This window comes from Seriola lalandi, unplaced genomic scaffold (assembly GCF_002814215.2).
Source record: "Seriola lalandi dorsalis isolate HSWRI2012SDOR001 ecotype SW California unplaced genomic scaffold, Sedor1 jcf7180002054972, whole genome shotgun sequence".
Lineage (NCBI taxonomy): Eukaryota > Metazoa > Chordata > Actinopteri > Carangiformes > Carangidae > Seriola > Seriola lalandi.
The window spans coordinates 6,134,034-6,160,484 of NW_019525660.1; the positions used below are offsets into that span (position 1 = coordinate 6,134,034).

The window sequence follows — 26,451 nt, forward strand, 5'->3', positions numbered from 1 at the left end:
AAGTCACTATCTCATGCTGGAGTAGTAATAATCCAACTTGCCGGTCAACTGGGGGTCACTGTTTGTTTACTGACTGTGAAAAAAAAAAATCTATTTTTAATACACAAACTGAAACACAGCTGTTCATACATCTTTAAATGTGCATTCATTTCACTGATTGAGGAAAAAAAACGTTGTCGTTATACTGTATGCTGTCCAGGTTCACCATTAACTAATAATATTTAATTAATGCTTAGTTTCAGATGAAAGTAGAGCTCGTTTTGAACATCTTTTCATACAAAACAAGACATTTATTATTTTATAGACCAAACAATTAGTGGATTAAAGGAGAGGTTCATATTCTTTCTAGTCTGTCTGAAACAATAGTCAGGTGTGCATATGAACATTAACACAAGTTTATCTTTGACATTAAAAGATCACTTCCTAAAGGACATAGTCTCTTTATGAGTAGAATTTAGAAGTAATTTCTAAACTTAAGATGAAGCTAATGTGATAAGGATTCACCTCCTGAAATCATTTTTGTTTTTTAATTAATTTCCTCTGTTAGTATGAGCACCTGAATGAAATAGTAATGCTTGTTTGCTGATGTGTTTCAGGAGCTGGTTAAAGTTCACAAATGTTTACTACTGGAAATCCAAGACTCAGTCCATCACAGAAGTGCCCAGAACCTTTACCAGATCTTCATCACTTTCAAAGAGAGGTGCAGTATTCACTTCATAACCTCTCCTTCTTTTCTGTTTATTCTCTTCCGCTATAACCGTGACCCCCTGAAACAGGCCTACATACACTTACTTGTCTTTGCTCAAACTCTATTGATCGGCTTCAGACTGTGTAGAACTCAGCTGCTAGGCTTTTACCCAGGACGAGAGGCGTGACCACTTCACTCCTGTTTCAGCTTCTTTACACTTTCTCTCAGTATGTCTTAGAAAGGATTTTAAGATCGTATTGATCACTCTTAAGACTCTTCACTGCCTTTCTCCCAGTTCCAGCGCCAAACCTTTTAGTGCCATATGAGCCAGTGCGTAGTCTGAGATCCTCAGGCAGAGGTCTTTTATCCGGAGACCCGGCTGAAAACTAAAGGGGACAGAGTGTTTGCAGTGTTTGCAGGAAATCAGGCTGGCCGAGTCAATGACATCTGTTAAATCCCTTCTTAAAACATTCTTTTATTGGAGAGCTTAGCCTGACTATTTGAGTTTTTACTTTATGTAATTTGTCTTTGTATTCAGTTTAAATCCTGATTTTGGTTTATTTTACTGCCTGTTGTTGCTCTAATTTGAGTTTTGAAAATTGTACAAGGCTGGCGGGGATTTTGTGATGTCATGTTCATGTTAAGAATAATACAATATAATGCAATGTTCAGCTAAATTGTTCACAATTTGCTGTTTGCTATGTTCAATGTGTCTGTTCCAGGTTATTGATCTATGGGAAATACTGCAGCCATGTGGAGACAGCCATCGCCACTCTGGATAACATCAGCAAAGACAGAGAGGACGTACGCATGAAGCTAGAGGTACAAGCTTCATTTTTGTTTGTTAGAAATTATCAATAAATTATAATTCACTGCAACAATGACAAGTGCTCATTTCTCAACATCTCAGAGTGGTCAGAGAACGCCCTCAGGTGGTGACCTGTGGCAATGCAGATGATGTAAAGTTTCCAATGAAGCTTTAGTAGTTTGCTCCTTCATAGTCCTGTCAGCCCTGAAAAAACAGCTCTGAGTCTTTAAGGAGAAACTGGACAAATGCTGTCACTGACTGAATTTCTTCATGAGTATATATACCTATATAATTTAAAAGATAATCTATTGATTTGCTGTATTTGCTATATCTGTACAGGAATGTTCAAAGAGAGCCAACTATGGCAAGTTCACACTAAGAGATCTGCTGGTGGTTCCTATGCAGCGAGTCTTGAAGTACCACCTTCTCCTGCAGGTAAAGTGCTCTAATATTTTCATCTCTCTTACATCTTTTTGCTGTATTTATGTGAATAAAGAGCAAAACATCATGTTTTTTCAAGTTTGAACAGCGCTACAGTAATATTAATACTAGATTTTAAATTTACAAAATGAAAAATCACGCTTTCGACTGTTTGTGCTATAAAAAAAAGGCTACTTTGCATGTGGGGTAAGGACAGTTTGATACAAGATGCATAGGAAGTCAGTCAATCAAACAGCACTCCTGGAGCCTCATGTACAAAGCCTTGCGTTGACTTTATACTGAAACATTGCATACGCACAAAGCTGGGAAGCTGCACATGCACCAAAAAATTCAGATGTATGAAACCGAAATAATTACAGAAAACAAACGAAGTGGGAGAGTGTGGCGGAGGGTGTTAATGTAGTTGGATCCTGACATGTTTTGCACCAGAATGGGGTATTCTTCTTGTGCATTATGCACGTTCTCTTGATTGAAAAGTATTTGGTTTATTTCACATGCTACTTACATCCACCATACACTATTTTTGACACACTCTACACATAAGTTCATTAATGGAAGTAAATAACAAGGGCTTGTCAGAAAGCATGGATTCTCTTATTTAAGAGGAAAACAGAAAACAGTAAGTCTGTAGCTCAAACCACTGAGGAGTAATGACTCTCTAAAGACAATGTGATATTTTGGGGCATATGCGCTCAGGGGAGTTGATTTTAAATTAATTTAACATTAATTACTTATTAAGAAAACACTCATCTTGCACCCTGTCAACTTGTAGCCTGTTCCCAACCATGTGGTTTGTTAGAATAAATGACTCATGGGTTGATCCAGGCCACAATTTTAGTAAGTTGGATTTGTGGATCACGTATTTGCACAAATTCATCCTCTGATGGTGCCTTAATAGCAATGTGTGTGCAGTCGATCGCTCCACTTCAGGTTCTTGGTGAAAACATAAACATATGGCGGTGTCTTTTCTATTGTCTACTCTATATAAATGACCTCTACCCGCCATCACTGCATCTTAGTACAAAACCTTCGATGGAAAGTATCTGAGTATTATTGCTCAAGCACATACGTGATACTATGTTTAATCAATGAATAAAATATGATGCTGATATAGATTAAACTACCCAATAGGATATAAAGTAGTTCAAATCAGCTACACATCGATCAGCTTCAACACTGAAAAGTCGCTTACATGTTAATGCAATATTTATCCAATATTCCAACATATACATAATAATAAATCACATATAACAAGGGGTGATTCAGCATAATGAGTACTTTTAGTTTTGATATTTTAAGTATATTTTGCTGATAATACTGCACTGTACTACTGTACTGTGGTATTACTTCTTTTAGTTAAGTAAAGGATCTCAGTGCTTCTTCCACCACTATGCATAACCAGCTGTGTAATATGCTGTCTCTGCTGATCTATCACCATATATTTCCACAAAAAGTCATCTGTTTGTGATGTCAGTTACTGTCATTGTAAATGATGAAAGCCGGACACAAACCAAAACTTAAAAGTCTTCACTGTCTTTGTAGATGACTGTCAGTAAGTGACAGAGCCCCATCAGGGAGTTTTTGGTTCATTAAAGGCTCCATCATTGCCAGACAGACTTCATGAGTGAGATGACTTCCTGTCACTGCCCCAGACCTGCAGCGGAGGCGCTGTTGTCCATGTTTCAGTCCTCCCTCTGCCTTTGTCCTTCAGGCTCTGAAGCTCCTCTCGTTTATTTCTGTCGCTTCTTTATGAATGTCAGTCTGAAATGACCCACACATAATTGTCATCTGATCGACACAATCAGGGGGGAGGAGAAAGAAAATAGATAAAGTGAAGTGGGGACTGAAAGAGAGAGAGAGAGACAGATGGAGAGGTGAAGTATTTTTGAGAGTGTAGAGCTGCACTGAGGCTGCTGAAACAAAGTGAGGGAGAAGTTACTCATGTGTCTCTTTGTGTCACATTTTAATGGTCTATGTGATAAATCTAGAATCAGCTACATTTAAAATTCTCTGATTTTAGATTTGTGATGTATTCATGATTTCAATTTGAATTTAAAATTGTTGTGAAATAGAACAAGTATGCTCAATTTAACTAAAGCTACCTTAAGTAAATGATGCGTTTGTATGTGTGTGTCGTCACACACACACACACACACACACAGACACACTCCTGTTACTATGTAACACTCATCTCGCAGGAAGTAACATGTTGAAGGTGGTGTTTGTACAGTTCAGTAATTTGTGTGTGTGTGTGTGTGTGTGTGTGTGTGTGTGTGTGTGTGATAAGTGGGTGCGGAAATGACAGGAACACAACTGCCTCTATTTTATTTTATTTTCCACCAATGAGTGCAGGGTGGTGTGATTCAGGAGGTCTTAATTTGGAAGAAAAGAAGCCAAAAAAAAAATTAAAATGGTAATTTCAAGCAGGTGTCAAATACTTAATTAAATGTGATTCATTTGTTGAGTTCACAAGTTCAGATGAGAAAAAAAACATACCCTATTCAAGTTGCTCAGATTCAGATGGGTCATTTTTGTATCTAAAAACATAAGATAAAAAATACAAAACTGAATCATTACAAGCTGAATTTGTGAAAAGCATTAAAATGTTATGTGAAATTTCACAACTTGAAATTATCCTCTGGAAATTTTAAAAAGTGGGATTAAAACCACTCACATTCACATACCGTAGATGGTTTTCAAAGTAAATTTAATTTCTGCAGGTTCAATGATAGAGAGTACTATTGGGTAGTTTTTAAATTTTCAGTTGGTTTTAAAATCAAAATGAATAAGGCCTTTCTTTACTTCCATAGATTTACACCTGTTTGTGAGGCACAACTTTGGTTTGCGGCAGAGCGTTTGCTGTATATTTTATCTGTGAATTTTAATGAATGAGGGATGCATGTCCACAGCAGGTTTAATAGAACAATATGCCTTGATGTAGAAGCCATGTGTGTTGTGGTCTTTCATTTACAGTTTCACAGCATTTGCTTGCTTTGTTAAGGCAGATGAGGCAAGGCAAATGAGCTGATTGTGACAGAGTCTTCCATAAAAAGGCTTAAATTAGGCTCTCTGAAAGCCTCTGATCCTACCCCCTAATGTTTGCATTAAACACAAATGTCCCACCAAAAGAAAGAAAGTGTAGAAACAAAGAGATTCTGTTGTGTCAACATGGGCCGAGATCCTTGCAGAACAGCCGGGTAATAGCTAGCTGCACTGAATAAAGCATCTGCAGGGTTACATTCCCACATGGTGACAGCCAGACTCCGTACGACTAATGTCTTGTCATTTTCTCTCGCTCCCCGAGAACCTCTCTCTTGCCGTTTCTTTCTTTGCGACTTTTTTTGTCATCAATCTTTCTCCCTCTTTCTTCCTCACTGCCGCTCATCATTTCTCTTCCCTCCCTGAACCCACAGCAACACGTTTCCCTCAACGAGTCAATCGTGTATGGCCCAGCTATCAGCGTGACCACTCCCTTCCTCTGTATCTCTGTGGATGTGTGGGGGTGGGAGCGAGGCTGGAAAAATAGGACTCTGTCGTCTTGCAAGTGATAATAATGCCCAGGTTGAGCTTGACTGACACCAGGGATTTGAGTAGTGCCAAGCAGACATATATATCTCCCTTAGCGCCTCAGTGTGTATGTGTGTATATTGGACTCTGTGTTTGTGTGTACGTGTATGGGTCTGGGTTGTTTGTATGGACCTGTATGAAGGACATGCATGGCATCCTTCCTTATCCTCCAGTGCTGAGGTCTAGATGTCTTGTTTACGCTGCAGCCAGATATTGGCAAGCAATTTCAGATACACATGCGCACACACACACCTGCAATAGATGAGTGCGCAAACACACACACACACACACACACAACACAACAAACACAATATCTGATTTACTTCAGGACAGGATTCGTTTCGTAGTCACCTTCTTTCATTTCATATCTTGAGCCACAGCTTTATGTTTTCATGTGTGTGGGATGTGGACTTACTGTATGTTGGAGCAGGGTAACAATGCTCATGCATGTTGTTTGTCTGTGATTGACAGATAGCCTTCTATTCATCTATACATACTGCCACTGTCTATATGCAACTAGTTTGGAACAGCATGTTTTGAAGGACATATAATGTCATTGTGTTGGGTTTTTTTATGTAATGAGGAAATGTTCACTTACATATTTGCCAATTACAAATACGTTGATCAGTAAAATGTTCACAATGTGTTTATTTTCCACTAGTATATCTGATTTTGCAGTACAAATCCACTTGTAGTGACTCGAGAATTATTAAACTGTTTTATGGTTCTGTTTAGACTCTTGGTTAAGGTCAGGGCACGATCCTGCTCTGGTTTGATACAGTACTACTCCTTAAACTATATAAAATACTAAAAACATTAAAACATAAAACATGTGCAGCTCAGTATGAAAGAAGTGTTACCTTAGGAAACGCTTATATTTTGTGTGTGATTTGGTTCTGTCCAATAGGAGCTGGTGAAACACACTCATGATGTCACAGACAAGAGCAATCTGCGGATGGCTCTGGACGCCATGAAGGTACATTTTATATCAACCAACAATGTAACCTTTATATACGTCTTGTGTGTATCCCAGCAGATATTTCCAAAGGCATTGGAGCAGTGGGATAATGCAGATGGTTTACTAATGTGTAAATTTCCCAGCTCCTTAAACTATATAAAATACTAAAAACATTAAAACATAAAACATGTGCAGCTCAGTATGAAAGAAGTGTTACCTTAGGAAACGCTTATATTTTGTGTGTGATTTGGTTCTGTCCAATAGGAGCTGGTGAAACACACTCATGATGTCACAGACAAGAGCAATCTGCGGATGGCTCTGGACGCCATGAAGGTACATTTTATATCAACCAACAATGTAACCTTTATATACGTCTTGTGTGTATCCCAGCAGATATTTCCAAAGGCATTGGAGCAGTGGGATAATGCAGATGGTTTACTAATGTGTAAATTTCCCAGTATCTGCAACAACAGAGCTTCATTGTCCTTTCTCTTCAAAAAGTGAAGCAGCTGAGGGACATTTGGGAAAACAGAGATCCAATAAAAAAACAAACAAAAAAAAAACTGATTTATTTATACAAAATATAATTTTTGAGCCAAAAAGGTACATCAGGACCTTATCCAGTTGATTTTATTTCTACACACACTCTTCAGCATCATTGAGAGCTGGAGTCATTCCCAGCAGAAGGTCCATCGCAGGGCCACCTCTATAACTTTTGCATGGAGACAATCTTTTATTTATCTGCAGTTTATTATAAACCATGACAGTCAGAATCATTAACATTTGTGTCATTTTCACCAGAGTCCAACTGATATATTGGTTGGCCGATTTTATTTGACAGTATTGGCCTATCACAGATATATCAGTATCGTTGTATATATCCTCCGATATGTGCTGAAGTGAATACTTTTATTAAGAAGTTACATATAAATAAATGAATCTTCCACTGAATGCAGCATATATATATATATATATATATATATATATATATATATATATAACTCTGAAAGGCTTTTCAGTTGAAAGCTGAGAGCCTTGTTTTTAGTCAAGTTGGGTTTTTATTTCACTGTAGCCCCATATGATATACAGTTGGAATATGCATGCGCACATCAGCAATGGTTAAAACCTTTGCATGTAAAGGAAAAAAGCAGAAATTGTACTACTAAGTAATACAGGGGTTCCTCTCTGTGGACAGCTGAGGAAATCATAGTGCACGTGGTAGGTAAAAAAAGAAATGAAAGAAAAGTACTTGCTGCTGCACTTAAGCATGTAATAAACAAAGTAATTTATAGCAATTCAAAGCTTCTGAAGGTAAATATGTGTTTATCTAAATGGAATTACACTAAAAGGAAAGACTGTGTTTTTGGGATGTGTTTACAGGACTTGGCTCAGTATGTTAACGAAGTGAAGCGAGACAATGAGACGTTGAGAGAAATAGATCAATATCAAAGATCCATCGAAAACCTGGTAAGCCACACCAGTCTTCCAGATAATGACTTCGCAAATGTTTTTTATCGCTGTGAGATCACCGTCTTTCATTTTCTCCTTTTCTGCAGAATCAGTCGCTGAGTAACTACGGGAGACCCAAAGGTGACGGGGAGGTACGGGTGGCCTCGGTAGACAAACGAGCTAAACAGGACAGGTGAGATGTCAGGATGACACGCTGGTCGACTAAATGACTGAGTGACTGATGGCAGTTTAACTTGAATCAGGTGCTGTGCTTGGAAAACTACTCGCGTGTGTGTCACTTCAGGCCAAAATGTGTTGTGAATTACATCACAATCAGTCAGCTGATGTCCTTGTTGTGAAGGATGTCCAGAATAACAACCAGCCAGTTGTACATTTTGTAGCAATTTTTGTTATCTCACTGATAAATTAAACTACATTTGCAAACATTTTTGTGTGTCAGGTACAAGTTTATCTTTCTGAAGCCGCACTGCAACTTTTTCATCAGAGAAAAAAATGCATTGTTAGTCTCATCCTTCTTGTCTAGGATTTTGTTGGCCGTACACTTGTCACCCACCTTGATGAGCTGTCGACTGTATCTTAAAACAGCTGCCTTTAGCTTGAGGCAAATATCTGTGAAGCTGGCACTGGAACTGGAGAAGCAGAGTTTTCTGACACACAGAATAAGACTAAAAATGTCCTAAACCTTGTTAAAAGTCCAGTTTCAGGTAACAAGGGTTTTAAATTATGACCACACAGAGTTCCAGACAAAAACTGGCTCATGTTATATAATGATGATAATATAATAATCAGTTTTATAGCCATTACTGTATCAGAACAAATGCATATTGCAACCTTAAGTTTTAGAGGATGCATCTAAAACAATGTTAGTGACACAGTGATTTCCAGAGTAACATGGTGCATCATGTTTGCTTTCAATGACTTTGACATTATGTGGTTGGAACCGCAGGCACATCTTCCTGTTCGATGCTGCAGTGATCGTTTGTAAGCGGCGGGGAGACAACTACGAGATGAAAGAAGTGATTGACCTGCACCTCTTCAAGGTCACCAACAACCCCACGTCGGACAAGGAGAATCGAAAGGTCTGCACACACACACACACACAAGCACACACACACACAGATAGAACTGTTATTGCAACATAACTGTCGCTGTTTTTAGACTGGGTTTAATCTGATGGTCTGTTGCCTGAGTGCACACTTACAGTTATACATTTGGGAAGAAACAGTGGTTCAACCTCTGTAAAGCTGCCAAATAGATTACGACTGCAACTTACATTTATTTTCATTATCAATTATTCTGCCAATTATTTACTTGATCAATTTATTTGTCATTTTGTCTATAAAATACTTTAAAAATAGGAAAATGCCTGTTATAATTTCCTACAACCCAAATAGCTAATTTTATTCAACCAACAGCCCAAAACACAAAGATATTTAGTTTGCCATCATATATTGCACATTGTATTATTGTGTGGTTTGAAAATTTTTACAAAATGCATATTATAATTTCCCAAAGCCCAAGATGACAAAATGAAATTGCTTGTTTTGTCCAAAACCAAAAGATTTTATGTTTAAAGAAAACCACATAATTTGTGGATCTGGAACCAGTGAATTCTTCACATTTTTGCTTAAAAAAGAAAATTAATCATATACCAAAATAGCTGCAAATTAATTTTCTTTTGATGAATTTACTAATTGCTTCAGCGCTACAATTTGCTTTTTTCCCTGCAGACATTTTGACTTTAAAGAACAAGTGTAACTAACAACTTTAATGATGGCTGTTTCCTGGGTAACTCAGAAGCTTCACAGATGTTGCTCTGTCTGTTATATTAAGCTACATCAGTGAAGGGACCTGGAACTGGCAGCTCTGCAGCCATTATCAGTAATTCTTGTCGGTTACACCTGGTCTTTACAGGTCAAAGTGACCACTGTAGGAAAGCTCTACTCTTAAAGAGATTGTTAGCAGTGTTTCCTGCACACAGAGTCGGTATATATATAGTCTAGAAAGTCAGATTATTGAAAGTCAATATAGTAGAACATCTCCGTCTGGATCCTCCCAGACTGCACATGAGTAGGTCTCCCAGGTGAAATATTGGCACAGTCATTTTGGTTTTTTGGCAGCAGCACATTTCTTTGTGAACATTGTGAACAACCCAATTCCAATTGTGGCATGACCACAGTGATGATGTTTTAACTCATACAGGCAAAAACAATAGCTTCAATTAAACCAAGCTGAAAAGGAACCAAACTGCCAGTCTCGGACACAGACAGTATATCACTCACATTTGCACAAAATATTGAAATACATTTTTCTGTCTTTGTCCATTTCAACAATGAAAACATTGGCCTTCAATTTTAATCAACTGAACAAAAAATATTATTGTTGCATTAATTCTAAAATTGTTTATTTTTATAGTCAACACCTCTACATTATCTCAGCTGAGAGGAAACAGATTCACTCCTCTAATTTTATTGTTCTTACTTACATCACTGATGCTTGGATTTCACAGTTTGAGTCAGTTCACTTACTGAAAAAGAAAATATGTCTTCAACAGTTAACTTTTAATTTTATGGTGTGTTAACACCACTATCAAAAAGCAATAACCGACTTCAGGCTGTGATTGGCAGCATCTTTAACAGCTAAAACAGCTTTTGATGACATTTAATTTCACCCAGGGCTCTTTGCTGTGTGGAGTCCATCCTAATAGGATTAGAATGGTGTAGCGAGCAGGGTCTGCTTTATCACATACAGCATGTCAAAGTGATGAAATAATAATAAATAATATACAGTATATGATAAAGTGATAACAGAAATTACTCATTAACATGCTGTGAAATCAAAACAACAAAACAAGCATCTCATATATCATCCAATCAGCTATAATGGTAGGAAGTTTTGCACTGTTGCGTTCATTATTGCCTCTTTATGACTGAGTCAGCAAACCTCAGAAACCATGTTGGACTCCTGACAAACCAATTAACAGCACTACTTCAGCATAATGAGCAGCCATAACAATCTGTCATAACTGCAGTGTCATAAAATTAAAGAGAAAAATTGATTTGACTTGCTTTATTTTATAAACATCTGTACTAACCTCTACGTCCCACTGCTGCCTTTGTGCTCTGCATCCTCTCATGTGCTGCTATAATGAACTAGGTGCAAAACTTTTCTGGCTCACAACACAAACAACAAAGTAATCAACAGAAAAGAGTCTTAAATAATTTGGTGCATTCTTGTTCTAGCACATGTTTTACGTTGTCTTGTTCATTTACCAGCATCGTACTGAAACAGTGGCAGACTAGAACAGTCTGCCTCCTCCCAGATGGTGTTATCATTAAACCTTGTGTTGGGCCTGATGACACACACACACACACACACACACACACACACACACACACACACACATACATACACACACAGAGGCGCACACAAACACACACACAGTGAATACTAAGTGCCAAGTGGTGAAAAATATTGCCAATCATAATGAGGAATGATACCTAAGGCGTGCCAGGAAACAATGATCTGGGTAATAATGATGTTGTAAATAGCAGACATTAGTAGGCTTAGACCCATATGGGCTGTTAGAGTTATTTTTTTTAACATTGCTGTCAAATCACCACCACTCTCCTCTGACATGATAGATATGATGCAGTTTGTTTGATGACATATTTATTATGGAAATGCCAAAGATTACAATGGCTGTCTGAAGGCAGCAGCAATACAAGGAAGTAATGTGATCACATTTACATGCAAGTCACCTGGAGGAAAAAAACAAATCGTTTCTAAAGTGATGGACACATCCATGCAGCAGTAAGAAGCTTTTGTCTGACTGGTGTCATTATACTGAAGCCAGTTTCATGCTGTAGCTGTTTGAGCCTTTGCAACAGAGCCTTTTTGCTGTTTCCAGCTAAAAGAAAAGCATTAAAAAGATAATCTACAAAATCTGCACAACACCAGACTGCAGATGCACAATGTTAGTGACTACCTAGAGAACATGTGGAACATTTAGCAATTGAACAACCAGATATTTCCTTCAGGAGTTGGTAGAGATGAAAAGCAGAGCTTAAAGACCGGGAACATTGGCCAGAGCCACAGCCCCAAGTGAATGATAATGTTGCTCAGTGTCTGTTCGATGTGTAAATAAGTAGCTGTATGCTAACAAGCTCACCATCATTAACTTAAAAGGTGATAATATGTGATGTGTTCACAGATTGTTTAAACTTTTCCCAAGTAACCAAAAATCCAGTTATTGAAGACTTCATGTTGATAATTTTTCTGAAATAACCCAGGTTCCCACATGGTGAAAGATGTATAAAACTGTATTTTTGGAAGATCAGCAAATAAATATGTTACATTATCGCTCTGAATTTGTGATCCTTCTAAATTCTAGAGATAATCTAGGCAAGAAAGACCTGAACTGACAGAAACAAAGACAAACACTTCCTCCCTGTGTACAAATTGGTAGCTAGACGATATCTTTGCTAAGCGTAAGCCTCTGTGTCCACTGGGAATGCCTCTGTGGAGTGCTGCTCTCCTTTTCTCTTTTCTCTCAGTGGAAAAGATGAGCTGCTCTGCTTCCCTGACAGCACCGTGAGCTTGGCATGTTTTCAGCCTTCAGAGCTGAGTGCTAGAAGTTTAAAACCACAACTAGGGGCCATAAAAAGTACGTCTCACTAGCATCTGTTTGATATTGAAAAAACAGAGGCATGTGTTGACACAGGGGCTAATAGACTAATATTTAGGCTTTGAAGTGGGTGATGGTGGGTGATTACAAGCCCACTCACTCCTTGGGTCTGTGCATGCTGTCAGATGCCCAGCAGTTCGATGGCACAGCTACCTCACACTCGTTTCCTCTTCTCCTTCATGCTCTTCCTCTCTGTTTTGTCTCTGTCTGTCAGTTCTGCCGCCCTCCAACCCTTCAGCCTTTGTGTTTACACTCCCTGAGGCGTCCCTCTTTCATTTTGCATCTCTTTGTCTCCATCTGTCTCTCTGCATCCTGTTTCGCTCAGCTCCTTCCACCTCCTGCTCCGTTTGTCGTCACTCGGTTTGTTTATTCACTGTTGTTGTACTTTCTGTTTCAAACGTGTGTGTTTTTTTTTTCCTGTTGCAGTGGTCCTATGGATTCTACCTCACTCACAACCAGGGACAGAGTGGCTTTGAATTCTTCTTCAAGACCAAAGAGTTGAAAAAGAAGTGGCTGGAGCAGTTTGGCATGGCCATGTGAGTGTGTGTTTTCTGTGTATGTGTGTGTCTGTTCTTGCGCGACAGTGTGATAAGAGTGTGTGCCTCTTTCTGTCAGCTACATTTTGTCACAGCATCAAAACGTGACACATGAACACCTGTTCTTCAGGTCGGGCCACATGATGATTTATGACATACGACACCGTGACGCAAAGATGAGCAGATAAAGAGATGCACTAACTTTAACATGGAAAAATGCACATTGCAACATATATACTGTACATGTATATATATTTATATATATATTTATAAACTTTCAAACTCACACATGAGGAGGTAAAATTTCAAGTGTACAGAATCCAGTACTTTATACACAGAAGACACCTGGTTACATTTAATTTAAGTATCAGATGTGTGCATTTAATGTGAATCACCCAGTCATCATCGTGAACTGGATCCAAATTCACCTCAGGTGACAAATTAGTGCCAAGAGTGACAAATGGAATGTTAGTATTTTGTAGAGCAAACAGTGACTGATCATCCCTCCGTTACACTACAGACCTTACTGCCTCTGACAGCACATAGCTTCATAGGGCAAAGTTTCATTTGTGTAGAACTATAGAAGCAGATATAGTTGGATATCAAACTATAGCTACTGAAGTCAAAAACACAATTTGTAGGAAATAGGAGAAAAGTGTATAAACAATGAATGGGTATAAGATACAGTATGTGGACAGTTAGGTGAACAGTAGGGGGCAGGAGTTAGGCAGGACTCTTCTCCATCGCAAAGCATGAAATAAAGCTGCAATTCGAATCACTTTATTAATACAGACCAAGCAGAGCTCATGAATCTGAGGGAGAGAGACACAGGCAGCTTGTACAATAATGACAATGTTTCCACTACATACATTGAGTGTCGCTACTGAAATTTCACACGTTCATTAATATTCACGATATAGTGGACTTTCTGCACTGTGTGCAGTTGACTGGGGCTGGTGTGGAATGAAGGTGACCCTACCACACACCCACTCACACATACATGCACTCACAGGGACACCACCGTTTTGGAGTCCAGTAGAGTTTCCTGAGTGCGTGTGCAGCAGCTGCACAATTCATTTGGGAGAAGCGGCATGCGGCAACAAGGCGGACCTCCCTACCTCTGCTAACAGGAAATCTTTTACTTCACTAACATCTTTGAAGTAGGCAGTAGAAATATAACAGAAGGACCTGAACTGAGTTAAACAAAGTGAATGTTTCCAAATGTCCATGGTCAATAGACTGTTACAAGCCGAGCTACATGGTTACCAGTCCAGCCTGTCCCTATTCTGTATACCTGACCACGTGTACCTGCACATTTAACATTAATTAGATTGGGATCTAATTAAACAGACACTACCTAACCTTGTGCAAACATTGCACCTTTGCTAGTCCGGCACCCCGTTTGATCAGGATAGGAATAAAATTAGTTTGTTTGTGCACCTTGTGCATACAAAATACACATCTGTGCTCAAAACATTTTTGAAAAATTAAATATTGAAGGCTTAGGCATAGACCTGTTGTGTCAGTACCTCATTAATGCCCAGATGACTCTGAAGCGGTCTCATTCATCTGTACAGAAAAAACAAACATCTGTGCTTCATTATTTCTCGAGTTATCACGGGTTATTTATCTGACGTGTGAACCTTCGTGAAGTGTAAAATAATAAGCCTGCAGACTGGAGGTGTGGAGTTTAAAATATGTGTGCATTAACCCAGGCGCATCAGGGTCTAATAAAAGATACAGTTTGCATCATGGAAAATGTAGGATACAGTTGCGTGACCCATGCAAGGGACTAAAAGTTAGGATTTCTTCCCCTCTGCTGGTTGGTTTCTGACCAGTATTTTTTAAATGTCTCTCTCAGCTCTTCCAAAGTTTGAAAATTCAATACTAAATTGCTGGGTTAATCCTTTAATGTGAAACCCAGGGTCATTGTAATAGGGAAATAGTGGAACTAAGGTACCAGTGCCCCAGCATAGGGAGGGCCCTCTCAAAGCCTGTAATTAAAAGAGTGTTTATATCTGTAATTTTTCCTTCTTACTGTTAATTAGGATGGACAAAAATAATTTCTATTCAAACATGGTAATTGCACTGATGCTGGTGGTGAGGACTTCATGAACACTGAAGCTATCATGTCACTCAAAAAAAAGTAATATCAGAAAGAGAAAAAAAACAAACTATCATGTGGAAAGCAGCTGAGACAAAAGTTCCTGTGAACACAGCTTGCTAGCAGAATTTCAGTATCATTTAAAAGGGGTATCTAACATGGCCAGCTAATATTATAACAGTTTCCATGCTGATAAATGAAGCTGCGTTGTCTTCAGTTTGGGAAACAGCCACAGAGAGTGAATCAGCTGCACCTCCATCATCACCATCTGTTCATGTTACTCAGGATGTGAAGGCCCAGTGAGCTCAAAAAGGTGTTAGTATAAGTCATTTAAAACCGTCAGCACATCTACAAGTAGTCTGTTTAATTGTACATTGTACATTTTGTACAAAACTCTTACAATGTTAAGAAGCTTGTAATACACAAATAATACATTTTGAAACATGATTAGTTCACTGTCATGTTTTGAGCTTTACAGATGAAAAGAAACCTGAATCATTATTTAAAATGACTCCTGTATTAAGACCAGCCAATCAGAGTGATAGCTCTCAGTTTTATTTATTCTCAGTCTGTCTGCTTTCTTGTGCCTTTAGATTTTTAACATTTTATTCTGCTGCTTCTCTGTTGCAACAGTCTGAGCTGCACTTGTTGGAAACTTATCACCTTAATTCTGCAAATAAAACATGATTCCTGTGAAGTCTTTTACTATGAAATATACTAGTCTTTTCTGAATTCAGGAGCCACAGTTAGATGGCTTTTCACCTTTTTCTTACACTCAAGGTAACAAAGACCTAAAAAAAAAAACATGAGAGAAATAATGTTAAACCTCACAGTGAATCTTCACACTCAGAAATATGTTGAGACCTCAAACAGCACAGACTACTTGAAAGTACTTTAAAATACTTTAGTACTGATTATTAATACTAATAATAATATAATTTTGTGCTACGATCCTGTCAATATCATTTACATTTTCCATGGTCAAAATATTAATGTAAGGGGCGTCGTGTAGCGTAGTGGTTTAAGCAGGCGCCCCATGTGTAGAGGCTACAGTCCTCGCTGCAGGCGGCCCCGGTTCGAATCCTGCATCGGACGGCCTTTGCTGCATGTCATTCCCCTCTCTCTGCCTCCCCGTTTCCTGTCACTCTCCACTGTGCTGTCCATTAAAGGCATAAAAGCCCCAAAAAAATATACTTTAAAATATTAATGTAAAGCCTAAGACACAACATTTAGACCAAACTCCAAACCCAAAATAACAATAATCAGCACCATTGAAGTGTGTTCAATGCGTGTCAGTGGAGTGATTTCAGATTTAAATCTTCTTAGAGACAGAAACCAAAGTCCTCCCAGTCCTCCTGGGTCTCCTTTAGTCCGCCATGAGAGGGTTGTTGGACACCTGACTGCCAGCCTCGGCATCAACAATTAGTTAAGAGCAGTGGGACTCTCAAGCAGGTGCAATTATAGTGAAAACACAGAAATAAAAATTAGGAAAAAAAGAGTAATGAATAGAAAATAAATCTGTGAATCATTTTCAAAGCAGCGGGCTTTGACAGGAAGTGAAGAGGAGGATTAGAGATGAAGCTTGGTGTGATGAGAAACTGAGAAAACAGGAGCTTTGGTTGATTTACGTTTGGGTCTGAATTAACAACCTGCGAGAATATAGAGGCATTGCCAAATAATCACTTGCTCCCACAGTGCTTCCAAGTAGCTGATCTGGGAACAGTTGTTTTCTCATGTGCCACCTTTATTTCCAAACCACCCACTGTTTGCTGCTTGACTACGATCCAGCAGCCGCGAGGGCCTGGTACTGCTCTGCATGCAGGAAGCGAGAAATTTCAACTCCAGACAAACTGTTGCTTCAGTAGCAGTGAGTGAACGCTCCCTCCCTGAAGGTCAGAGGAAAACTTTAAATTAAGTCACATCATTGTATTTCTGAATTTTAAGTCCTTAAAATTCAAGCGGCTGCCTCTGTGGACGGTCAACGCTCCAACAATACACAAAGTGGACCTAGACGAGGCCAGTCACTCTCAAACAGAAAGAAAAAGTAAGCTCAGGGTTGTTTTTTATTTAACACACCACAGCGACATATCCACTATCTTTCATTGTGATTATTTTTTGATTTATTATGGTGAAAGTGGACCCTTTTTCTTCTTAAATGCAGATATATTGATTGACCCCAGTTCCAGAGGAGAGGACACCACTGAGGCTCTCGTCTGTTTTACCTTGATGGTCCTATTTTCCCGAGTTGTAGCCCTTCACTTTGACTAATTATTTCTCGTTCTCAGAAGTAGCACCTGCGCGTATTGAGCATAAAGCTTATGTAACGGTGTCATCATGTCTCGTTACTGCAGCACTGAAAACAAAGGAAGACCTCTAAAAATTTGAAATAAACACACCGTTGTGCTACAGGCAAACTTGGACGAATTCATCCTTTCTTTTTTTTTCTTGCACACACGCACACACACATAGAGAGACACACACATATGCATCCATGTCCCAAGGGGCCATGAACACCTCTTGTGTTCACTTCAAGCAGACCTTGCCTGTCTACTTGCAATTCTCTCCCTCCCACTTCAAAGAGCTGTATCAGTGAAATGTTTCTGTAGCCATGAAAAAGTTTGTTGGCTGTAATTATAAGTCAGCGTTAGTTTTTTTTTTTTTGCTTAGAAATGAACATTTTTAGAAAAAAGCAAAGCTGTTTAACACCGAAACAAAGCGGACAGCAAGAACAAATTCATTTTCATTTGCTGATTTGGACAACCAGAGTTTCTTATACAGTTTGGTCAAACTAATGATGTAAACCCAAACTGTTAATGTAGTGTAGAACTCCGCACGTTATAACTTTGAGTGTTGAGCCCTAGATACAGTATGTCCCTTTGCACATTTAATTGTGTGGAGCCTTCAGTGTTTACATGATGGAGCTGACCTGAACCATCATGTAACAATATTTCATTTCTTATCTTACCATAAACATGATTGATCATCATTTCATCACATGGTAATGCAGGTAGAGACTAAGTTGAAAACTCTGGTGCGTTCAAGGACACTCTGACACTTGAAGTTTAGCTGCCAAATATTTAATGCAAGAAACAAGCAGATCTGCATTATTCCCTTGACAGGTTTGATTTTCACACATCATGGTTCATGAATGCTAAACCTTTTTGGCAGCTTTCTCTCAAATCCTGGATGTCAGAGCACCCTCAATTGATATATATGTTATTAATTGATGCTTTAAGCCTCTCTTCTGATTGGCTGAGTGATGGAATAAAAATATGTCAGGTAAACAAACTAACCAAATCCTGCAAGGTTGGATAGGGGTCTGGGTGGGTCCGGCTTGGGACATTGCTGAGAGAGGTGACTGCTTTGTTGTGACATCACAAAGTTACAGAAGTCCTGACGGCTTGTTTTAAGGCTCAGTTTCTGAATACAGGCTGTGTGCATTTCTCTGTGGACTGAGTGCTTTGATCATTTCACAGTATTAATATTAATTAATAAAGAACCTAGATCTGTTTTATAATCAAAAAAGACATGAAAATCTCACTTTATACAATATGGGACCTTTAAAAGTGTTTGGAGTGTGATGGACCAAGATGTTTCAGGTCTCTGATTGTTGATATTTAGGATCTTTGTATATAGGCAGAGTTTTTCCTGGTGGTAGGCACTCAGGCTCTTGGTGCCGTTCTTTCCTAGGACCTGGATGGTGAAAACAATCAGACTTGTGCAGTTTCTTCTTAGTACACTGAAATATGCTTGGCATTGCTTCCAGGTCAGAAGGAAGATTGTTACGTTTATTTGTTTGTTTACTTCCATGCCTGAAATGATCAATGTTTGTGCTTTGGATTGAGATTTTTCAGTGATCGATGTTTGGTGTGTGCTATGTCTTGTTTAGATCCAACATTCGTCCTGAGGATGCCAGTAACAACTTCCATGAGTTTCGTATGCACACCTTTGACCGAATCACCTCCTGTAACTCCTGCCACATGCTCCTGAGGTAAGAGGCCAGTTATTACTCACACACAAACACACACACAAACACACACACAAACACATACACACACACACACACACACACACACACACACACACACACACACACATAGGAAGAAGCTCAAAATCTCTTCAAGGCTGTCGTCAGACATAAAGACTGAGGACGAGATGTGGACTCTTTCCCTTCAAGCAACTGTCAGGACTCCTTTGAAAGCCCTCCGCTCCTCCTATTCCTCTCCAGTGTACCCTGACAATCTATTCGTCACTTTCCCTTCGCTCCTCTCTTCCTCTGCCCATGTGCCTTAGTTACACAAAGTTTCTTTAGAATTTTCTGAATGGTATCGACACCCAGAGGACCGTGCCTCATGGTCCTTCTCACAGCAGGTTTCACCTACGAGGACGGTGAAGAAAAATGTCTGTCACACTTCAGCACTTATTCAAGGCGAAGGATGGGGAAAAGGGACAAGATTATTGCACTGTGAATATACACAGCCAGACACTGAGCTCACCAGCATTTTCTTGGGATAAGATTTGAGAAAATCAAGAATAAAGCAGTGCAATTTTTCATTATCTTCTTCAGGTTGTTTCTATTTTCTTGATTATTTCTCAGGCTTGTCTTTGAGTAGCCATTGTTCATATGTACTATTTCATTACGGCTATTCTCCTACTTCTGCAGCACTTGAAGGACAATGAAACTGAAACTCAGCCTCTTATCTAACAGGCATTAGATCTCTGTTGACTTAACTGATATTTTAAGTTGTGTATGAAATTATGTTGTAAAAGTTTAAAAATCTCTTGGAAGAAAGGTATGATTTTCTGTGTACACCCTGTCTTGTGTTCTATATTGCTGTTATGAGGACATTGCATGCGTGAAAATGCATTATGGCTAAGGAAAATGTACAACTTATGACATATATTACAACTAATTCATGTGATTTTTATGATAGTGGTGTATCCCGGTAGGTTGCAATGATTCAAATGCATGGTTTCTGACTCCGTCCTCCAATGCAACTTACACTGTAGTTCTGAACTGGACAAAAAAACAATAATATACCAGCATGTTAACTCCATGCTAGTTTTCTCAGAGAGGTTAAAGAGACAATTAGCAGGGGGGCAGAGCAAAGCAGCCTTTTTTTTTCATTTCATTTTAATAAGGGCCTTTGAGATGGTTGTGTAAATGAAAAACAGAGTCACACACTGCTGTTCTGTGTGCATGTGTGTGTATGCCTGATTATTTTATACCAGAATTTTTTTCTTTGCAATATTTATTAGATATTAGTTGATAGAGTTTTTTGGTCTTGAATAGCTCAAAGTAAAACTTGTTAGAATTAACACCTCCCTACCACACCCATTAAGCTCTGATAGAAAATGTTGAATTCTGTTCTAATGCTGCCAAGGTGGAACATCCTGGATTTGAATTCAGTCTAGGACCTTTATTTGCACTGAAGCTAAAATAACTAAATAGCCACAGATGAAATGTTAAATGATCACAAAAGTTATTATTATTCACCCAGAAGGGGACAAGAATGTCATAGCCAACATAGCCAAATTTCATAGCCATCCACCCAGTCATTGTCTGGACATTACAGTCTAAACCACAAATGTCAACCTCATGATGACAAAAGAAGAAGTCCGGGGATCACCACAGTGATGAAGACTGTCTGTACAAAATGTCAAGGCAATACCACTAATGTGGCTAAAAACTGAACAGTACAACACAGTACCTTAAAATCAGGTTTACAAACTGTGATCCTGCTAAAACCGTCCCTGCACAACACTAAATCTTTAGACTGCCCCTCAAAATGCAGCTTTGAACCGTATGTTTCCATTAGCCTTGCAGTAATTTTGCAGTTCTCTATATTGATGTATTGCCACTACTGTCCTGATTTTTCCTCATGTTCTGTCTTCAGGGGCATCTTTAACCAGGGCTACCTGTGCTCCAAGTGTGGTCTAGGTGCTCATAAAGAATGCCTTGGCCGCTTTGGCTGCTGTGGAAAAACAGGTAACACACCACTGCTATACACAAAAATATCACCCAGTTCAGTCTTCAAAGTTATGACACACAGCCTCATCCTGTCTGCAACAATCCTGCACTTCAGTTTGTCACAGAGAGACATTAAATCTAATTGTATGAACACAACTGCACTTTTATGGCAGTGTGAACATAATGACAGATGACACATAATGGTACATAAACCCTAATGTATGAGTGTCTCGTGTGACTTATTATGGGTATGGGGGAGATTTGTTGCGCTGTGATTTAGAAAATCTGCACAGTGACATTCTGAAAAAGGAAGTGGAAAAAATGGAACTGTGGGAATCGGGGTTTGCTCAAAATAGATTAGAACTGAATACGTGCTCTTATGTCTGCAGACCAAGGTCACCCATGTATTCGATCAGCATTGCAGATATTCATTCACACGCTCCCACACTTCCTTGGGTGGTTTTGACAGTTCACAGCACCTTAAAGGCAATGTCACTCTGTACCATTGCACGGATCCCCAAAGCTTAATAGCAGTTTTACTGAGGAGTTTTAAGAAACTACTGACTTTTTTGTTATGCCCCTGTTGTGTATCTGTCATTCAGCTCCCTGTGCAGGAGCACTGACAGTTCTGAAAGAAATGGAGGGAAAACTTCAGATGTGTTGAATGAAAAAGGGGCTTTCAGAAACCAGCTCCGCATGTCCTCTGCGTGTGTTTGTGCGTGTGTTTGTGCGCGCGCTTGTGTGTGTGTGTGCGTTTGAGAGAGAGAGCGTGAGGAAGTGAGAAAACTAAAGTCACACTTTTTGTTTGTGAAAGTTCTTTTAGGTCTTGAAAGCGCATGCTTGTGTCATATAGCACTAAAATTCTGCACAATGATAAAACCAAAGCAAGCATGCTGGTTTTACAGTTACAACCTGCATACACTATACCGCACTATAACACTGCGTGTCACAGCTGCGTGTGTGTGCTTGTATTCCCCATGGCAAGCTGCCAGCTCCTGTTGGACATGGCATCTGTCATGGTGCTATCAGGTCGCAGAGGCAATAACACCACTGCCAGGCCCACCTGGGCACAGCGTGTACCTGAGTAGATTTGGGCGACACCGGCAGCAGGAGAGTGTGGAGTTGTTAAGACCGGGATGTCGGTTTGAATTCCCCCACTCGTTTCTCCACACTGTATTCATCCTCTGCAGGAACAGGAAGATGTGTGAGGGGTGACTATTTAAGTAACATACTTAAGTACAATTATTTCTGAAACAGGGCCAAGTAGCCAACATTTACATTTATATTTACTGATTGGCTTTTATCCAAAGAGAGTATAATAGTTGACATTTTAGTTTGTTACTTCCTTTGTGTTTACACCTCTTTTTGCTGGTTTAAAGCTCAGAAAGCCACCATCATTATAGCAGCATCACAGTATAGGTTTATGTACGTGTGTGTGTGTGTGTGTGTGTGTGTGTGTGTGTGTGTGTGTGTGTGTGTGTGTGTGTGTGCATGTGTGTCAGAGATAAGCCATTGTTTACCTGCATTTGTCTCTGTTATCAGCTCCCTTGCTGTGTGTTTTTGTAACAGGTCAATGTTCACTTGAGGAACAGTAGGCCTGCTGTGTGTGTGTGTGTGTGTGTGTGTGTGTGTGTAGAGGTACTGTAGGTATGGTGCATATATTTGTGGCTTTCTGGCAGCTAGTGTGTGTGTGATGTGACTTTACGCAGGTATGTGTGTGGTTTTGTAATTGTTCTGTTTGCACAGGTACAGGAGTGTGTGTGTGTGTGTCTAGGGGGTGTAACCCGTTCCTCAGGGAGCCAATGAAAGAAACTGGTGGAGCAAAAACCTCAGGTCTGCCCCCCTCCCTCTCCACCCCCTGCCTCGTTACCTCCTCTATCCCTGCTGTCAGGTAGTGGCAGCGCAGCAAAACAAAGCGAACCACGGTCAGACACGAGCGTCCGCCTTCTCCACTAATGAGGGAGTGTTTGTGCAAGTGTTTGCGTGCACCCGCTAACCCGTCATTCACTATGCCTGTTCTCAAACTTCTTTCAGATCCTGGCTCCGTCAGAACTCAGGTGAGCTGCTGCTGTGTGTGTGTGTGTGTGTGTGTGTGTGTGTGTGTGTGTGTGTGTGTGTGTGTGTGTGTGTGTGTGTACTGTCTGTCTGTGTCTTCTGTTTGCCTCCTCTCCAAAGCTTTGCTGCACTTTGAAAACTGGTCTCTCCTGCAGCTATTTGCCAAAGAGTCTCTGACTCCGATTGACTTGACTTGCTGCAGCCCACCTGATGCCGGAAATGAGACTGTTTTTGCAGGTTCACCCTGAGCTGTGTGCTGTTTCTGAAACTGATGTGCGATCTACAGCTACAGTACCCCAAACTGGAAATTACACTGAGCTAACAACAATTTACTTAAGTGTTATTTCAGTAACTGTGGCTGAAATTGCACAATGCACAGTGACTTTTTGACACCACTGTATAGAAAACTTTTATGCAAAAATTCCATCTCAACAGCAAAAACACAAAACTGGGGTAAAATTTAGAAGAGTCCATATTGCATTATTGCCCTGAATTATTTTTTTGGTGTCAGGTACTGTGAAAAGTGCTACACACAAACTCAAAATGCAAAGTCCAAACTTTTGTGAAACTGCAGAAACATGTTCTGCTCTGCTGCAGTGCTCACCAAATGTGTGAATGATTACATTGTGTTGTATTGTTGTGACTGGTAGAAGCAGTTGTACAAATTCTATTGTACTATTCCGTGTAGAAACATGCAGTTCTCCATCCTCACCAAGATGTTTAAAAAAAGAGTGCCAGTGAGTTTTCAGATGTTCTGTCGTATCGTGTCTCTGCATGTGGTCTGTGTACTGGAGATCGCAGGCCGGTGGTAAAATATTAATCTTGTGTGTGGTATATCCACTGCATTAGGGGTGTTTGAACATGTTCACTTCACTGCAACAGGCTAATAATTCATTTAGTAGGATATGAGCTAGAAGAGTAGCTTGGAGGTTGCACTGACTTGTGTTTTGGTATGTTTAAACCATGCACTTTCTCCATGGCAGTGATTTGTGTGTGCCACTGCACTCGTGTTTGTGTCTGCATGCCCATTGATGTGTCTGAGTGTCACTTTCTCTGTTTATTTTTTCAGGGCAAAGCTCGAGATCCAGGTGAGAAATTCAGAACACAACACCACACCAGACGTACGCTTCATCCTCTCCTCCTCCTCTGTTGTCTCTTTTCTCCCGTTGTCAATGTAAGACTGCTGCTCCCAAGACAAGTTACGAGTCTGGCATTTTATCCTGGCACACTGTGTGTCATTTTAAAAAACTGGCCCCTGCAAAAAAAAGTCCCAAATGTGACCAATTGTGGAATTGGTATTTTTTCTTACACTTAACACTTTTACATTTCTTCTTTCTTGTTAACTGTCTAATTAGCTAAATATTATAATTATAATCATCTCAAAAATAATTTAAACTATTACATCCTTTTAGGGCTTTAAATAACACAACTAACACTGTTAAAAATTAGTGAAGATGCCCCTCACACATTCGAAGGTGATGTCTTCACCTCACTTGTTTTGTTTTGAAGAGTCCAAAACACAAAGTGTTCATTTTATAATGATGTTCATTATAGGTTGTAACAATGATGACATTCATTATCTGTTGATTGACATTTTGCCTTAGTCCTGCACCTTTTGCATCTTTACACCTTTGTAACAGGATTATTATCAGATCCATCTCTTGTTATTGTGGTACTTTCATGAGATACAGTTTTCTCTGATTGTGCACATTTCGTGTATTAGCCCTGCACACATACCTGATATGAACAAGATCAAGCAGGAAAAGTGTTACATTTTCCTCTATCATGTTGTAGGTTTACATGAATTGCAGCTGTCATGGGGTCATATTTTCTTTTCCCGGTGTCAGAAGTAACCTTGCTTAATAGGAGAGAATGGCGTACCTGGTAGTTATTAACTGGTTTTATCAGTGCAGCCGAGACGCAATCTGTTACTATGAAAGGCTCATGTTAGCAGTTTTAGTTAAATGAAGCCAAAAGCAGAGCACATAAAATAGGTAAGTTACCAGGAGTGTGTAGAAATGCAGTAAATGTAGCTTTTGTATTCCTGCCTCTATCCCTCTATTGCTTTCTGTCTCTCAGTCTTTCTCCAAGAGAATATGACAAACATACAGCATGACCGTATGTGTGTGTGTGTGTGTGTGTGTGTGTGTGTGTGTGTGTGTGTGTGTGTGTGTGTGTGTGTGGCTACACCACAACAAAGGCCTTTAATCTCCCATAAACCTGGCTTCAACACTAATTTCTCCGCCCCTCCATCCATTATTCTGCAGAAAATCATTTCTGACTGAAGACGCATTAAAATCAATAGGCATTTGATTGCCCCAGCGCTTGGCGTTTCATAATATTTCGACGCTGCTCTCTTTGTCTGTTTTCAAAGGTGCACTAACACACGGCTTGTCCTTGTGTGGATAGGAATGCAATTCATGCTCCCAAGACTCAATTCTCCATGGCCCTGTGTCTTTAGAAGTCCTATTCAGGCAAGCCAGCACACGTCAGGCTGCCTCAGTGCTACAGTGCTGGAACAGACCCTGAAAGAGAAGCAAGGCACATATAGATGTATTAACTTTCAATACAGTGCTGTTGACTTCTCTATTATTTCGTTTTAGCTTCACCATTGCCTTCTTGCTCTCACTTGAATTTCTTTTTCTCTCATTGTATTCCTGCACAACTCTATCACCATGCACTGCAGATAAAGATATGCACAGTTCATTTGATTATGTTGTGCATATGAGATACGAAGCCAGTATTTGTTGGCATGGGTGGGTGCTTCATAACAGATGTATTACGATTCAATTTCAGTGATTTCTTGGTGAATAATGGGATGTTGTAAATCAGATCGAGGTCATTCCAGTAAACAAGTTCAGTTGGTTTAAAATGTACTTCCTTTAGTAGTAGGGCAAACCCATGTGTAATATGTTACCTGTGGAGCAGTAGCGTCCCATTAGTCCTCATATGAGTCCTAAGAGCTTGAGTGTAAACAAGAATCTGTATCTCCAAAGACAATACAATTACCAAACATATTACACTGAAAAACAGCAGAGGGGTTTTCATTAAATATCAATTGATGGAATTTTCCTTTTAAATTCCCCCTTAGAGGTCCTGAACACACTGTGCAGCTGTACTGCTGGTCTTTTCTCTACGACTTGAGATAAAAGATAAGGGCGGGTTA

The 26,451-nt window shown here is 39.5% G+C and overlaps 1 protein-coding gene across 3 annotated transcripts in view; it reads left to right on the forward strand.

Moving 5' to 3' along the window:
* Positions 1–26,451, forward strand: part of vav3a (vav guanine nucleotide exchange factor 3a) — a 93,354-nt gene that overhangs the window by 46,181 nt on the left and 20,722 nt on the right. For 2 of the 3 annotated variants that reach the window (XM_087171697.1, XM_023398079.2), the window contains exons 8-19: positions 597–700; positions 1,411–1,510; positions 1,836–1,931; positions 6,412–6,480; positions 7,843–7,929; positions 8,019–8,104; positions 8,879–9,011; positions 13,046–13,155; positions 19,149–19,250; positions 21,157–21,248; positions 23,265–23,287; positions 24,355–24,373. In XM_087171697.1, coding sequence (XP_087027823.1) covers positions 597–700; positions 1,411–1,510; positions 1,836–1,931; positions 6,412–6,480; positions 7,843–7,929; positions 8,019–8,104; positions 8,879–9,011; positions 13,046–13,155; positions 19,149–19,250; positions 21,157–21,248; positions 23,265–23,287; positions 24,355–24,373 — 1,021 coding nt within the window. Of the gene's footprint in view, positions 1–596; positions 701–1,410; positions 1,511–1,835; positions 1,932–6,411; positions 6,481–6,726; positions 6,796–7,842; positions 7,930–8,018; positions 8,105–8,878; positions 9,012–13,045; positions 13,156–19,148; positions 19,251–21,156; positions 21,249–23,264; positions 23,288–24,354; positions 24,374–26,451 lie in introns of all 3 variants that reach the window. The other variant, XM_087171696.1, reaches the window with a different exon arrangement.